Source organism: Juglans microcarpa x Juglans regia, chromosome 3D, assembly GCF_004785595.1.
Source record: "Juglans microcarpa x Juglans regia isolate MS1-56 chromosome 3D, Jm3101_v1.0, whole genome shotgun sequence".
Lineage (NCBI taxonomy): Eukaryota > Viridiplantae > Streptophyta > Magnoliopsida > Fagales > Juglandaceae > Juglans > Juglans microcarpa x Juglans regia.
The window spans coordinates 8,747,094-8,762,099 of record NC_054598.1 but is presented as its reverse complement, the minus strand read 5'-3'; the positions used below and the strand labels follow the sequence as shown (position 1 = coordinate 8,762,099).

The 15,006-nt window shown below is 35.1% G+C and overlaps 2 protein-coding genes across 7 annotated transcripts; both read right to left on the bottom strand.

The window, feature by feature from the left end:
- Nucleotides 1-1,446: 1,446 nt before the first annotated feature.
- LOC121256232 (squamosa promoter-binding-like protein 2) lies at nt 1,447-7,960 on the bottom strand. Of its 6 annotated transcripts, none has more exons than XM_041156928.1 (6): nt 7,808-7,960; nt 6,828-6,896; nt 4,882-5,602; nt 4,444-4,580; nt 3,095-3,340; nt 1,447-2,022 (listed from the first exon to the last, which is right to left on the bottom strand). In XM_041156928.1, exons 3-6 carry the CDS (start codon nt 5,577-5,579, stop codon nt 1,682-1,684), a joined length of 1,422 nt encoding a protein of 473 aa, XP_041012862.1. In that variant the 5' UTR covers nt 5,580-5,602; nt 6,828-6,896; nt 7,808-7,960; the 3' UTR covers nt 1,447-1,681. The 6 variants fall into 6 exon arrangements, with proteins under 6 accessions (XP_041012862.1, XP_041012857.1, XP_041012858.1 ...); XM_041156923.1 differs by having other exon boundaries at nt 7,703-7,879; XM_041156924.1 differs by lacking the exons at nt 6,828-6,896; nt 7,808-7,960 and adding an exon at nt 6,374-6,783.
- Nucleotides 7,961-11,525: 3,565 nt separating this feature from the next.
- Nucleotides 11,526-14,050, bottom strand: LOC121254009 (4-coumarate--CoA ligase-like 1). Its single transcript, XM_041153968.1, has 6 exons — nt 13,497-14,050; nt 12,814-13,395; nt 12,535-12,733; nt 12,246-12,391; nt 12,006-12,073; nt 11,526-11,890 (listed from the first exon to the last, which is right to left on the bottom strand). Exons 1-6 carry the CDS (start codon nt 13,917-13,919, stop codon nt 11,632-11,634), a joined length of 1,677 nt encoding a protein of 558 aa, XP_041009902.1. The 5' UTR covers nt 13,920-14,050; the 3' UTR covers nt 11,526-11,631.
- Between the last annotated feature and the right edge of the window lie 956 nt (nt 14,051-15,006).

The window sequence follows — 15,006 nt, the reverse complement described above, 5'->3', positions numbered from 1 at the left end:
TCGGGTGGTTGTCTTGCCCCTGTATATAAATTAATTGACGAATAGAGTGGTGGATATAAAGCTGTAACCGGAGCCGACCTCAAAAAACAAGAAAAATAAATAAAAGATTAAAAAAAAATGTAGTACCGTTCGTAGCCACTCGTGTTATAGAGTTGGGGAGTGCGGGGCAAGAAGTTGACTTGTGGCTAGTTCAATAATTTATTCATTTCCGAGGACGAGTTTCACTATTACTGCAAGTATAACCCGAGAATGCTACCGAACCGAAGTCTTTCAACTTTCAAGTAACCAACCCTTTTCAAAAGAGAAATCCTAATTGTGGCTCTTTTTCCTTTTTTTTTTTTTTTTTTTATATATATATATTTATATATTTTTAAATGTAAGTGATGTACATGTGAAAAAATCACGTGGATATATAAATTTTTTGTACGTTTTTTGTGCATACAGTTAGCATTACTCTTTAAAAAATAAAATAAAAGGATTAACGTCTTATTTTGAAATAACGATTGTAGGAATTTGGTTGCACTTTGGGATAACGTCTTATCGTGTAACTCATTTGATTGAAATCATACCATTTTATTAGAAACAATTTTAGTTTTACATAATATCTTTCTCCAATAAAATCGTAAAAGAATCATAGAAAGGTTACAAGTTTATCATTTTTGGGTACTTTATTTTAAAGAGTTAATCTTGTAGTCGGTCTATCCATTATTCTCCAAATAACAACCTTCTAATGGAAGAGTGCCAAGTAGGCTTCTCAACTTGGCTCCCATGTGACCGTGGAGCTGAAGCTGCTGCTGTTGTCGAGGCGGAGCAAAGCAAAGTGGTTAGCCTCCAACGAGTCATGCAAATCATGATCGATATGAGGGATATGTAGCAAAGAGGGTGGTGGTTCTTGATGAATTAAAAGGTTACTGTCATTGGGATCACTCATTGTGGGGCAGGTGGGTGGTGATCTTTGTATCTTGGGATTTTGATCTCTCCTCTCAAAGCTTTCTTTCTTTGCCTATTGTTTCTGTAGAAATCTTTCTATTCTATCCAGTGTGATGCGCTTCTTATGTTTTATGTGGAATCACTGATGTGGCAAAATTCTATTGGAGGATGTTAAAGCCTCAACGATAGATGGACCGGTGCAAATTGGAATTGTAATTCAAAAGCACACTCGGAAACTTGTGTTCTGAGAACTCCCATCTTTCGGTGTTGCGATCGCTTATTTAAAGCTAAAAAAACTCGTAGGTAGTTAGAAACCCTCGCCACAACCGTGTTTTGCCCTGGCGGTCAAGCAGTAGCAGCATAAAACCATATAGTCAGCATTGTTATTTTTGCTACCTGGAAAATCCTTGCAGTTTAAGGGTTTTCTATAAATAACAATCCTTGCTACCTGGAATTCTGTTGTAAATATTCCCTGTTGTCGGAAGGTATGACATTCCATATATGCACTATTCGCTCTTTCTTGCAATGCTAATAGTCATGAGCAAATTTATTTGAGAAGATATGGAAATGTCATGTTGCAATATGTTTCCATACATATTCGTAATACCTGACAAAACTTTGGGTTTGAGAGAGTGAGAGAGAGAGAGAGAGAGTTGTTTTAGCTTTGGGAATCAAACTCCCAGTTGAATCGCATTAGCCTGTCTGCATATATGCATTTACAGGTCCGTTAGCCCGCTAGGTTTTCGAGTGGTTAATCCAACCGGTTGGGATAAAAGCTGAACTCGTCTGGTGATCTGAACAGCTGGAAGTCTTGAAAATGGATGCTGCCGTTATTAGGTGGAGTTAAGATATGTCCCCGTGAGTCAGTCGATGCTTGTTGGGTCTGCCAGTGGTCCGAAGAAACATGCAGCATACCTTGGGTCACCTGCATTGCAGGCTGCAGCATACCAGAATGAGTTGCATGGATGGCGTGTGGGTGTGGAGCTGGTTTTGACTCACGGGAACCCCAGGAATTGGTTGACAGAAGAGAGAGAGCACGTCGGAAATCTGGCTCAGCATCCTGCTGCGCAGAGATCATGGGTTCTTCTAAACCTGCAAAACGTAGTCACCGACTATGTTATATGGACATCTTCCAACAACAGGGAATGTTTACAACAGAATTCCTTTTCTATAAATTCGAATATGCAGCATTCGAATCTGTTCCAGAAACTTAAGAATTTGGGAAACTTAATTTCACTGACTTATTTGCCTCCAAAATCTTTTCTAAATTGCAGTCTATGGTTTCTCAATAGTTTATAGCCCTTCTTGGATGTGCCGGTAGAGTGTAGAGTCGGATTGACCTGTTTAAATTATTTTAATCAACTTCCTTAACACCAGAAGCTCTGTGTTTGCCACCAGACATTTTACAATGGTCGCCACTTTCCCATACATCTTATTTTCATAAATACTCCCATCAGTTTATTGTATGGCTTTCTTAACATGACTAGCATTTTCTTAAATTAAACCTTTGCCTTTAGCCGCAAATCCCTAGACTTTTAGAAACGCTATTACTATCAGGAATCTATCCATTAATGATCTTCAAAATTACTTCATCCAGCTTACAGTCTCACTTTTCTCAATTTCTGATCACCGGTCACTGTAAGAACTCTCTCAATCTATAGTGTATGCTACATTTGATCAATCAAACTTTTAGCTTTACTAGTGCCTAGATTTGGATGTGTTTCCAACAAAATTCAATTATGCTGAAAGCTGGTACATGTAGTAAGACTTTTTTGCAAAGTACATGAATGGGTTTCACAAGATCATCTATTTATCTAACAGATAATATTAATCCGCATCAATATTCTTACCTGGAGCAGCTCCCAAGGCAAGCTATAGTTAGTGTTTTGATTGTTCCTTCTATTGTGGCATATAAGATACTCAAGGCTATCTATCATATGGTAAAAGCATTTATTTTTCATTTTTCTAATTGCCATTCAAGCATGCATGATGGTTATCGCATAAACAAACGGGCAAATTTTGGCATGGCCAGATTTTAAGACCTCTATGACTGTGTAAGCAAAGTCTGCCAATCGAAAACCGCTTCTTACATTAATCTAAAATCAATTGAAATTTTCATAAAGGTAAAAGCCAAAAGAAAAAAAAACTTGGTTGAGAACCTCACCTACGGTGCCCTTGGATGGCAAGAGCCTACTAGAATCATTATGAAGCATAGTGATGGCACATGGCATGTCATTGCCGGGCAAATGCAGCTGTATATCAGTGTCTCTTGCTTTTGCAGGCTTCAGAGGATAGTCTTTCGTTTGGGTAAACTTGGAGCTGCACATGTCCTCCCACGTTAAACTATCAGCAGCGCTTGAGTAAACAGGTGGGACTCTGTCAAAGACAAGATTCATCTGCTGCTTCCCATCTGTGGAGGTAATCACAAATTATAACACACCCATTCTACTTAATTAATGATTAAGATTGCATTACCAAAGTGTTCTGATGTTAAACCTTGTATTAACTAACCATAATGTCTGGGCATGCATCACAAAGTGACACATTCGGCAGAATAACAATTGTGCTAGTAATTGGTAGTTAAAAATGGCATAACGTAGAGCAGCTCACTTACAGTTACACTACACAATACGACAAAGATGATGAATACAGATTAAAGACGACATAATAGCAACAAAAATGATTGGTCGTATCTAATCCCGAGGAACAAACCATATAACACTACTAAAATGTCGAAACAGATTACAGGGTAAGTGCAGCAGACATCAGACGTCCTAAACAATGCCTACCTTCAACTTTTGTCTGCATCATTATAAAACGTAGACCTACATGTTTTCATCTTTAGTCTACCCCCTTTAAATTCAGATTGCATGTGTATTCTAACAACTACTAAAACATCACAAAGCACGTCTTTCAAACAATGCCCCTACAAAGTAGAACCCCCCCCCCCCCCCCCCCCCCCCCCCCCCCCCCTCCCCTTCTTCTTTCTTCTCTCCTAGTAAAAAGAAAAAAAGAATACATTCAAGCGCGTGTTGCTAAAGTAAGTATAATTTTTGTTTTTGCAAGTATCATTCACAATCATTCTAGAAAACAGGCATGTTAAAATGTAAGAGCAGCAGATACTGTCCTGCCCACCCAATTCTGCATTCCGTATTAAAGTGTGGAGGATGCCAAAATTTCATTGTGGATAAAATTGCACTATCCAAGTAAATTGTAACACACTTGCCATGTCCTGCTTAAATTAGATGTAAATGAAAGCACTACATACCCAAAAACTCATCAATAGTTACAGTTGAACAACATATCACATAAAAGATGTTTGAGTTGAAATCATTTTATCACAAAGTGTTTAAGAAATCACCTTAATATACAACGTATGAACTCAAGAAAGTGGACAAGGAATCAATACTAATCCTAATTCATTTCGTAGTATGCTCATATGAGAACTTAGTCCAAAATAGAAAAGGAAAAAAAAAAAAAGGAAAAGTTTTCTTTTGCGTTTGAAACAAGTACCATAAAGTGATGAAGATAGCCTTGCTGGATTTAACCGGACTGCTTCGGGCTGTGGCTTGCGTCGCCTAGCATTATGATCAGAAAGACGCCTGCGACAGCTTCGCTTCTTTTCATCAAACTCGGAAAGACCATGGAATCTTCGGCAATAAAAACAATGTGGTCACTGAATCAAATTTGAAAAGTAGGACTTGAAGCTGATCTTGATTGATCAAATCTAAAATATTTTATGAATCAGTATAGGACTGGAATTATTATTATCCAAGGGACATTTGGATAAAAGAGGGACTACAGGTAGAAGATAAATTAATTAGTAACAAACTGTTGGTGGATTTCATTACCTTCTTACATATAACTACCACTTTATATTTATTCATTAAAAAAAAAAAAAAAAAAAAAAAAAAAAAAAAAAAAACCTACCACTTTTTAAGAAGCATTTACCTGCTACATTGCTGACAAAACCGACGTTCCAGACTACCTACAATGACCTTTGGGGATTTGGAATGACTTTCACAAACTCTATGTTTGCGATGGTAATCTTTAGCCAACGAGAGGTCAAGATTACAGCCTTCAACTTGGCAGTGTGGTACCTGTGTGCTCTGACAACTGGACTTGCATTTCTTTGCTGTGGTGGCTGACGTCATGGGAATCGTAGAAAATTTTGAGGTCTCTGTATTGCTGCCTACACAAGCATCTTCAAAGTACATTTGCTTACCAAGCTTTAGACTGAGCAATGGCTCACCAGAGCCAGATGAAGGCTCAAGTGTTGGAGAAACTCCATTTGTATCCACCCTGGCCAATTCTTTCTTACTGATGTAATCATCTGGAAAATCTCCAAAGGCCTCAAAAGTGAGCTTTGATGTCTTACTTTCACCAATTGAATAAGAATCTGCCGACGCTGATTTCGAGCTATTTGACAGAGAAGCATGTCTCAACACAGGGCCTGACCCACCACTACCCCCACCACCCCAAGATGAATAAAAAGAGCCAGAGTTTATCCCTTGATCTCCTTGCATAGCCCATTCTGTTGGTTGCAACTTAGAATTTTCAGCTGCTTTTGCACTGCACAAGAATAGGTTATCCCACTCCCACTGTGATGGGGATTTCTCATTCCACTCCATCAGCAACAAGGAGCTCATAAATTGGTATCACACACCCTTCCCTTATGACACATAAGCATTACTCAGGAACTAAATTTGATTTTGTTCAGATTCTACAGAACAAAATTAAAGAAGTCAATAATCAGAAAAGCAGTGCCAAGATACTCCTATAGTAATTGAAAAACTCACACCAAACTGAAAAAAAAAAGGAGACGGCACCAAGAAACAAGCGTCCAGATAAACCAAATCAAAAGCTCATATCTATCAAGAACAGGCATTAACTTCATAACTCAAACGATGAAAGAGATAACCATCTTTTCTACTCCAGACGATTGATATATCACAGAAAGCAACAATGGCCTGTTGAGAGAACAATTTCAAACTGCCTGTCTTGTTCCCTCCCTAAGTACACAGCTTAAAATATGCAGAGAGAAAATTCAAACTAGAAAAGGCGAGGAAACATCCCACTAGTAGGAAATTTAACTCTCTGGCTCATAAAACTACAGCAGAAAAAAAAAAAAAAAATCATCCCTACAGGCTAAACAATCCCGCCCGGATTTTTTAAGCAACCACAGAAGCAAGTTACAACCACAAGATAACCTGAAAATATTTGCTTTCTATTTTATACAAAATTTAACTCTTTGGCTCATGAGACTACCGCAGAAATTAAAATATTCATTCCTGTAGGCTAATAAATCCCACCGGATTTTAAGCCACCACAGAAGCAAGTTACAGCCTCGAGATAACCCCAAAAAAAAAAATTGACGTCTACTTTCTACTTTATCATGACAGAGAAAGAAGCAAACCACATAAGATCACACGTTATCTGCTACCTTTTGTGCTCTAGAGATCCCAGCCATGACTTCTGAGTCCGGTACTTAAAAGATGAGTTCGTCACCATTCAGAAAATACAGACACCTTTTAATTCCCAGTAAAGACGGTAAGAGTTCCCCAATTCCCTGAAACACATACGGTCCCTCTACTTCCAACAATTATTTTACAGTTACTGACCTTTACCACCCTTCATGCAACACAGCTCACTCTCTCACTCTCTCAAATAATTCATATAAAATACAACACGTTTATAAGCAATGAGAAACGGCACTGCCGACTTTCGCTGTCAACAATTCACATTCATACAAACACGGAACCTACCCTTCCAATAATTCACATTCAATATTATCACGGTATAATCACAAGTCGTTCGTTGAAGGAGACCCACAACATTTAGGAAAAAATAAAAAGGAATAACAACCACAACAAACCCATCAACAAAAAGCTACAAACCTGGATAGATCAGACAAACCCCACAGTGCATTGCCTTTCTTATGCGATACATTGGAGCCCTTCTCCCACCTAATCAAACATGCCAAATACTAATCAACAACTCGATTATGAAATAACCAAATACAAAATTAAATACTGCATCAATCATTGAGTTTTAGGTCCCAAAAATAACAATTTAATATATTTTTTTTCATATTCCTATATTTGCATAATGAAATGTCAGTGTTAGGTATAGGACCTGGTCCCAGTCCCGTGTTTTTGTAGCTTTGGGAAAAGTTTTGGTCCCCCTTCCTACAGCACCGTAGGTCCGTAGACTCTAACGAGTAAAGGAAACAGAAACAAAACGATTTTCCAATTGAGAATTTTTTAGATAGGAAAACGGCGTCGTACCGCTTTTCTCCGCAGCCCCCACTTTCCCGAGAAAATGGAGATCAAGAAGAAACGAAAGGAACCGCATCTTTTCCATTTCCAAGGCCCAAACTAACAGCCCGAAAGTTTCCAGGATATAACTAACAGATTACAGATGTTTGTCCAAATTTTGGGGAAAGAAAAAATATCGCCAACTCCACTCCTCCATTTATCATTATTACTATCACTCCTATTTCTAGTTATTTTCTCACCAGAAATAAAAAGGAAAAAGATCTCCAACGGATATTTCCGAACAGATCACTGCTTCTTTTTTCTTTTCTCTCGTCAGTCCCGAGAATAACAATGAAAAACGCGAAACGAAAATCGGAATCATAGGAAAACGGATTTCTTTTTTCTTTTCCTTTTTTTTTTTTGGTTTCAGATTGAAAGAAAAAACAACAAAAAAATAAACTTCTGAGAAGGAAAAAATAAATTAGAGGGAGAGAGAGAGCGCGCGCAGAGCTTACAAAGGTGCCAGAGATAGTGACTGATTCGGGATGGGGGATTGGGGAGGATTTCGGATTTATGCCATTCCGTTCCGAAGCGACATGTGGAGGAAACAGGAAACGTACCTCTATCGCTCACGCGAATCTTATGCAGCTGAGCTCTCTTTGCCTCTTCCCTGTTGTTTGTTTGTTTGTAAGTACTCTTTGTTGGAATCGAAGGCTTTAAAGAGAGTCAGAGAGACTGAGAGAGAGGTTTGGCGGGTCACCGCGAGTCGACTCAGCTCCGAAGTTGACCGCACAACCTCAACCTCTCGGTCAACCGAGGCTGTAAAAAGGAATAGTGATACGTGAACTTATAATTTTATTATATTTTTATTTACAAGATTTATTTTATACTTTTCTTTTCAAATTCAAAATTTAAATTTAATAATTTTTAGTATATCAATAATTGACATATAAAAAATTAAATTTTTTTAAATATATTTAACATTTTTTTTAAAATAATAATCTTTATGTGATGCGAAGAATTGTGAAAAAAAATAAATAATAATAATAATAATAATAATAGTAGGTTACTACTTTCTAACACTCATTTATTACTCTCTTTATCTTTTTTAATTTTTTTAATTATTTTCTTTTACTTAATGATTAAGAAATTGACTATTAGTGAAATTATATATATATTTTTAATTTTTTCTTAATAATTAAGGATATTAAAAAATTACTTTAAAAAATGATAAAAAAAAATAAAAATTTCAAATGAGCTTTGCTATTCATAAGTCTCATACACCACACACTACAATTTTTTAAAAAAGAAAAATTTAAATTTTTTTTGTTTTATTCTTTTTAAAATAATTGAATTCTTCTACTCATCATCTATATATCACACATTTGATAAGAGAAAAAAATTAAAAAAAAAATGGTAGTGTGTGGTGTATGAGACTTATGAATAGAATTTTTCATTTCAAATACATTATGAAATAATAAAGAGGTAGTAGGACGTATTAAGACTATCATTATAAAAAAAAAAAAAAAAAAAACTACCATGTTGTCTAAAAAAAATGACCATTCCATTTTTTTAAAAATTAAAGTCTTTATTAATTTTTCAAAATTATTAAAATTAAGGATTCGTATTCATAATTATTAAATTCTGATAAATTATACCAGCATAAATGTCAGTAATAATTCAATAATACGAAGTGTATATATTTTTCAAATGAAAAAAAGAGTGAAAAAGTGACAATTAGGCCTTGGAACTCTTGAACTTGACTACTGACTGGAATAATATTCACGTCCACGTTAAGAATAAAACCTTTTTGTAACATCTCTGTCCACTTATAATATAGATCTAAATTGTAAGCTCGTTATAATGGTCTATATTATAATCACCTGTTGAAGTTATTTAATGTCGCAAATGTTTCTGCACGACTACAACTTTAACAAGTTGGCATTATGATACTAAAAACGAAGAAGAAAAGACATCCAATTGGTGGGATAAATAACTCCAAGTGATCAACTTATAAGGAGATCAAAGGAAAGGCATGGATTATTTTAGTCATAAGGGGTGTGAGACTGAGGTGGTAGGGTTATGGGGATCATTTGAGTCACCATAGCTATAAATGTTTAAAATATAAGATGGATTCTGTTATAATAAAATTGTTTCAGTCGTGTCAAAAGTATATGACCTGATTGCATAATATCCAAACTTCTAAAATGGAGGTCTTGGATTTGACTCCCCTCCCCGAATAAAAAAAAAAAAAATTGTTTTAGTTATAGTAAAGAGATATCACAAAATAAATCTACAGATTGATATATTTTTCTATGATGTGTTAGATCTATTTTACAATTTAGCATATCATATAAAATCATATTAATTTATGAGTTTATTTTTATAAGATTTCTTTGTGACTAAATCATTTATCTTATTACAATTTTATTAATTTTTCAGAAACCCATTTATTTATGATTTTTTTTTTTTTTTTTTTTTTGGTACCAGGTCGATTCAGTCAGGTGAGAAAGATTGTTAATTAATTTGAGATTGCCAAGTTCTCTTTGTTTGAGGATCGAAGCAGGAGGAGGTCCACATGAGCACATTTTAATATTATTATAAGTTTGCTGCCTCTTAACATGTTTGAGATTTACCTGGGCTGATGCCGTACAACTGTCTGATAACCGACGGGAAATCGGAAGTTTTTTTTTTTCTTTTTTTTTTTCCCTTCAAAAATAAAAATTGTTTCACTGAATGATGGACCACATGTTAAGATCATGAGGAAATATTGAATATTTGATGAAAAGAAGCATATTTAATCTTTTAACTGATATTTTAAAATTGATATGGTGAAGGGTTTAGACTCTCTTTCATTTTAATAAATAAATAATGTCAAATACAAGTTTAAAATGCGTAAATTTCATATAATTCATTTAAAAAAGTGATATCCATTATAAAAAGTAAAATCAGTTTTTGCAAATGAGTTTCACTTTGCAAAGATTTGTATACACTTAATATAATAATTTTACGAGTGAAATTTAATAAAAAATTTCTAATCATTTACTGTCACATTGTGAAATGATAAGAAGATGATAACAAAATAAAAAATAAATAGCATTATTCATTTAATATTTAAAATCTATTACTTCAACTCAACCAGGTGATTAAGCTTTTTGAAAAATCAAAGGCATATTTTCCTAACCTTTGAACTTTATTTATTAAAGTTGAAATGCCAAACAATATCTTAGCCTGAACGTAAGATGTGGAAAGAATCCTTCCCATCCAGACCTGAGATCTTATAAGGAACACGGTTCTTTAGGATTAACCATTTATTTTCGATGAATGATTTTTGTTTTTTTCTTGACCTTTTCAATAAATGCTTTGAAGGAGCCTTTGGACAGCAACCGAGGATGGGTGGCTTTCTTGTTTTCGTCGTCTTCTTCTTTCCTGCTTATTATTCAGTTTATTTGGGCCTAGTTTTGTGTCTTGAGGTGCCTTATAAATTCATACGTCAGAACAACGCCACCATTCCAGAAATCTTACTGGATCTGGACGTCTGGACGTCTCGATCTCTCATTGATTCTTTTGTGGGCCCTTATTGATCAATGCTACGGGCTTTGCTCTTCCCAATGAGCATTTGACTTTTATTTTTTCTTTTTTAATTATTTGAAGCAAATAATAGTACTAACATCAAAAGTTACGAATCATTGGAATGCATCTTACCATCACAAGTGCGCCTGTAATCACACAAAAGTTTTATAAAATTAAATTTATAAATTGATATGATTTTATATGATATATTAGATATATTTTATAATAAAAATAATTTTATAATTTAATATTACACATTAAATCAAGTTAATTTATAAATTTATTTCTATAAAATCTCTTCTACAATCATCTTAACTTATTGTACGACTAATGGACGTGGATTTGCACGGATCTACTTTCCTACATCCCTACAAAACCAAGATAAATCATGAAATTTCATCAACCTTAGAAAATAATAGGAGAGATCGGATCTAGAAGAACTGGTCTCCCATGTGCCAGCAAGAGGGTGGAATTCCAATCCAAAGCTAGGCGTGAGCACAAAGTTGATAAAATTGTTTCATGTTGGATGATGTGCCCACAATCAATTAATTAGGAATATGAGTTAGAATTTTTTATATGTTATCCTAAAAATTCATGATACTTTTCACGACATATTTTACAATTATATTTTATAATTATATAAAATATTGTGAAAAGTATTGTGCGTTTATCTTTTTTCCAAAACTTTATAGGTGAACTGAGGAGAAATTTCATTGAACTTTAAAAACAAAGAAACAAAGATTATTTAGTAGAGCTCAACATAGCAATATATACCCAATTTGTCATAGCTAGACAAAAGTTATCTAGGATGGGTACATTTTATCAGTTAATCACGAACTCTTGGTTGAGTAGAAAACTCAAGCAAAATATGTTATTTCAATATTGGATTGAGTTTGGAGTTGGAGAGCTTTGCCCGCATCTCTTCTATCATCTTATCTTTAATAAGCCTTCTCATTATTTTTCCAGAAGGTGATTTTGGGATTGTGTCCACAAATTGCACCACTCTCACTTTCTTGTAATGTGCAACATTCGAGGCAACGTAATTCATGATATCTTCTTCACTCTCCTTTGCACTTTGGACCATCACAACGCTTGCACCTGGGATCTCCCCTGCCTCCTCATCAGGCAATCTTAAAAAATCCAAAATATGAGAAAGTATTGTGAATTTTCAATCTTCAAATTCTCAAAAAATATATAATTAGCTAGAAAGAAAGGACAAAAAAAGATGATGATGACTATGCTCACGGCACTACGGCTGCATCTTCAATTGAGGGATGAGTGAGAAGGATGGCCTCAAGCTCAGCAGGAGCCACCTGCAGATGGAAGAAGATGGCACATTAATTATGTCCACCAAATGTGAATTAGTCCAACTCTTCATTTAGACTTCTAATATTCTTGAGCTTGAATGTTATGATTCTGAATTAGCTACGTGAACCATCAATCAAGTATAACATGAACACGCAAACATGTCAAGGGGCAACTTACTTGGAAACCTTTGTACTTGATTAACTCCTTAATGCGATCCACAATGAAAACATCACCCTCATCATCTATGAATCCAATGTCACCTGTGTGAAGCCACCCTTTCTCGTCGATAGTCCGGGCAGTCTCCTCCTCATTATTGTAATAACCTAAAAAGTTTATAACTAGAGTAATGATACACCCATAAATATTTTACAACTCAAGATAGTTATTTGTCATTTTTCTTATAATTAACATGGAACTATACTTAAATATCAATATGACGTGCTACATGCAACTATATCTTCCTTACCTTGCATTACACATTGACTTCTAACACAAATTTCGCCTGGTGTATTCATGGGTAGGGATTGGCCAGTTTCTGGATTAATAAATTTTACTTCTAAATTTGGGAGAATGTAACCAACTGAGTTCTTCTTTGAGGGAGAGCTAACAGTTTCAAGGTCCACAAGAGTGAGAGTGATGCAGCTATGCTCGGTCAATCCATATGCCTGTTAGCAAAGAGGCAATTTAGCACAAACACTTATCAACTTATTTGAGCAACATGGTAAAAGGAGTTTATGCTAATCACCTCTTGGACCTGTACTCCAGGGAACTTGTTTTCAAAGGCATTAAGAAGCTCGGGTGCTAGTGGAGCGGCTGCAGACATAATGGCTCGGAGTTTAAGCATACTAAGATCAAATTCCTCCACTATTGGATTCTTGACCAACTGCAAGATAATTGGCGGCACAATTGGTGCAAATGTGACCTCCTGAGTGATCAAAGCATTCATAAATGTTCGAAGTTCGAACCTTTCCATCACCACCACTTTTCCCTTGTTTCTAAGGGTGGCACAACATATTCCAGTGATCCCATAAATATGAAAGAAAGGAATTAGACCTAGTGTAGTGACCTGACCCACCATTTCTGGTCTTACACTAAAGAGTGTGGAACACAGATTAGCTACCAGATTTCGATGAGTTAGCATGACACCTTTCGATAACCCTGTAGTGCCTGATGAGAAGGGAAGGGCACATAGATCATTTTGGTGAACATCCTTATTATGAGGACTAGTGCCAGCTCGGTCTGCTGCTTCGAGCAATTTGTTCCAATTCATAGCACCTTCAATGACTTCTTCTCCCTGTATGATTACCGGTATCCCTAAACCTTTAACCTGTGATTTTCAACATAATATATATCTTAGATTCACTATTCTCATTATACCTAAATTGCCATCTCTTAAGACTCAAAATGATTAATATTTAGTACCATTACCTTCTCGTAGTTTGGCCCATTTGTGACAATTAACTTGGCCTTAGCAGCTTGCACTTGCTTCTTGATTTCTGATACATGTGAAGAGGGGTTTGCACCAGAAAACACACCCCCAGCAGTCATGATTCCCAAAGCAACAATGGCATACTCTGCAACATTTGGAAGTACAACAATCACCACTTGCCCCTTTGAAAGGCCGAGAGACCGCAAGGCTTTACCAAACCTCATTGTCCCTCTAACCACATCACTGTAGGTGATTTGTTTTCCAGTCACAGCCTCCACAAATGCAACCTTGTCAGCATATAATTCAGCATTTTGAAGCACGAATTGTGGTAATGTCATGTCATCAGGCACCGTAACAGCTGGAAATCGGCTTTTGAAAACATGTTCTTCATCTTGTTTCAAATTTTGTGCATAAGTTCCCATAATGAGTATGTGGATATGCAAACAAAGGGAGGATTGAACGGTGCTTTATAAGGAGGATGAAAGAGTTGTAAATTTGTAGTCATGTTTTGTACATGGGAGTATTTGGTTATTAAGAGGTAAGTGGAGATGAGTTTATCGATGGCCCTGGTTGGTGAGACTTTGTTGAATCATGCCACTGTCACGAGGTAACAACATTCTTTCTATATTTTGCTTTGCAACAACTTGTAGTGTATAGATGATAAATAAAGCAGAGATATATTCTTCTATCTTTAAACTAGAGAACAAAGAGGCATAATGGTTCCATGTCTTTACACGTGAACTAAATTTGTTTCACAAATGTTTGGTCTAGACATAAATATTACGTAATAAAGTTTACACAAACGTAATTTAATGCGATCCATTATATTGTAACAATATTTTTATTATAAAGTAAATTTGACATGTAACATTAAATCATATCAGTATGTAAACTTCTACTCATAAATATTACATAATAAAATTTATATAGTTACGTGATTTAATATGATCCATCATATTGTAAAAATGTTTATATTGTAATATAAATCTAAAATATTACATCAAACTCTCGTTATATATAATTTATGTGGAGATCTAACACTTCTTCAAAACTTGAAAAAAAAAAAAATTCACACACCTTACCCGTTAAAAAATTCGGAAGTTGGGTAACGAAAAAGACTTTCTATTTTTCTTTTTCGAGGAACAAGAAAGTTAGTTAAATGTCGAAAAAAAAGGGGGTTCAAATTACTGGCTCGTACAAGTCCCAATATTGCCTAGCTGTCGATACACTGCCGAATCAACCAAAACTGTAAAATGCATTCCAAATGAAGTCAAGAGGCCACATCCTTTTTTAATGGAAAATGCTAAATTAATTGATAAAAATGACGGTTTGAATTTTTAATTTTTTTTATTTAATGATTAAGGAAATGGATATTAGTGAATTGATATTTTTATATTTTTTTAAAAATATTTAAAACTGTGTAAAAAATAAAAAATAAAAAAATGCATATACACTTATCAGTACATTTCCTTTGGTTAAATATCCATCCCAATAGCACTATTCTTTTTT

What these genes read in the sequence shown, in the direction of transcription:
- LOC121254009 (XM_041153968.1), bottom strand. Translation starts at nt 13,919, where the DNA reads ATGGGAACTTATGCACAAAATTTGAAACAAGATGAAGAACATGTTTTC. An exon ending in AAGTCAATGTGTAATGCAAG is followed by an intron (nt 12,392 to 12,534) that starts GTAAGGAAGATA and finishes TAAACTTTTTAG; the next exon opens with GTTATTACAATAATGAGGAG. An exon ending in TCAAGTACAAAGGTTTCCAA is followed by an intron (nt 12,074 to 12,245) that starts GTAAGTTGCCCC and finishes TTCCATCTGCAG; the next exon opens with GTGGCTCCTGCTGAGCTTGA.
- LOC121256232 (XM_041156928.1), bottom strand. Translation starts at nt 5,579, where the DNA reads ATGAGCTCCTTGTTGCTGATGGAGTGGAATGAGAAATCCCCATCACAG. An exon ending in TTTTGTCAGCAATGTAGCAG is followed by an intron (nt 4,581 to 4,881) that starts GTAAATGCTTCT and finishes TTATTGCCGAAG; the next exon opens with ATTCCATGGTCTTTCCGAGT. An exon ending in GCCATCCAAGGGCACCGTAG is followed by an intron (nt 2,023 to 3,094) that starts GTGAGGTTCTCA and finishes TACGTTTTGCAG; the next exon opens with GTTTAGAAGAACCCATGATC.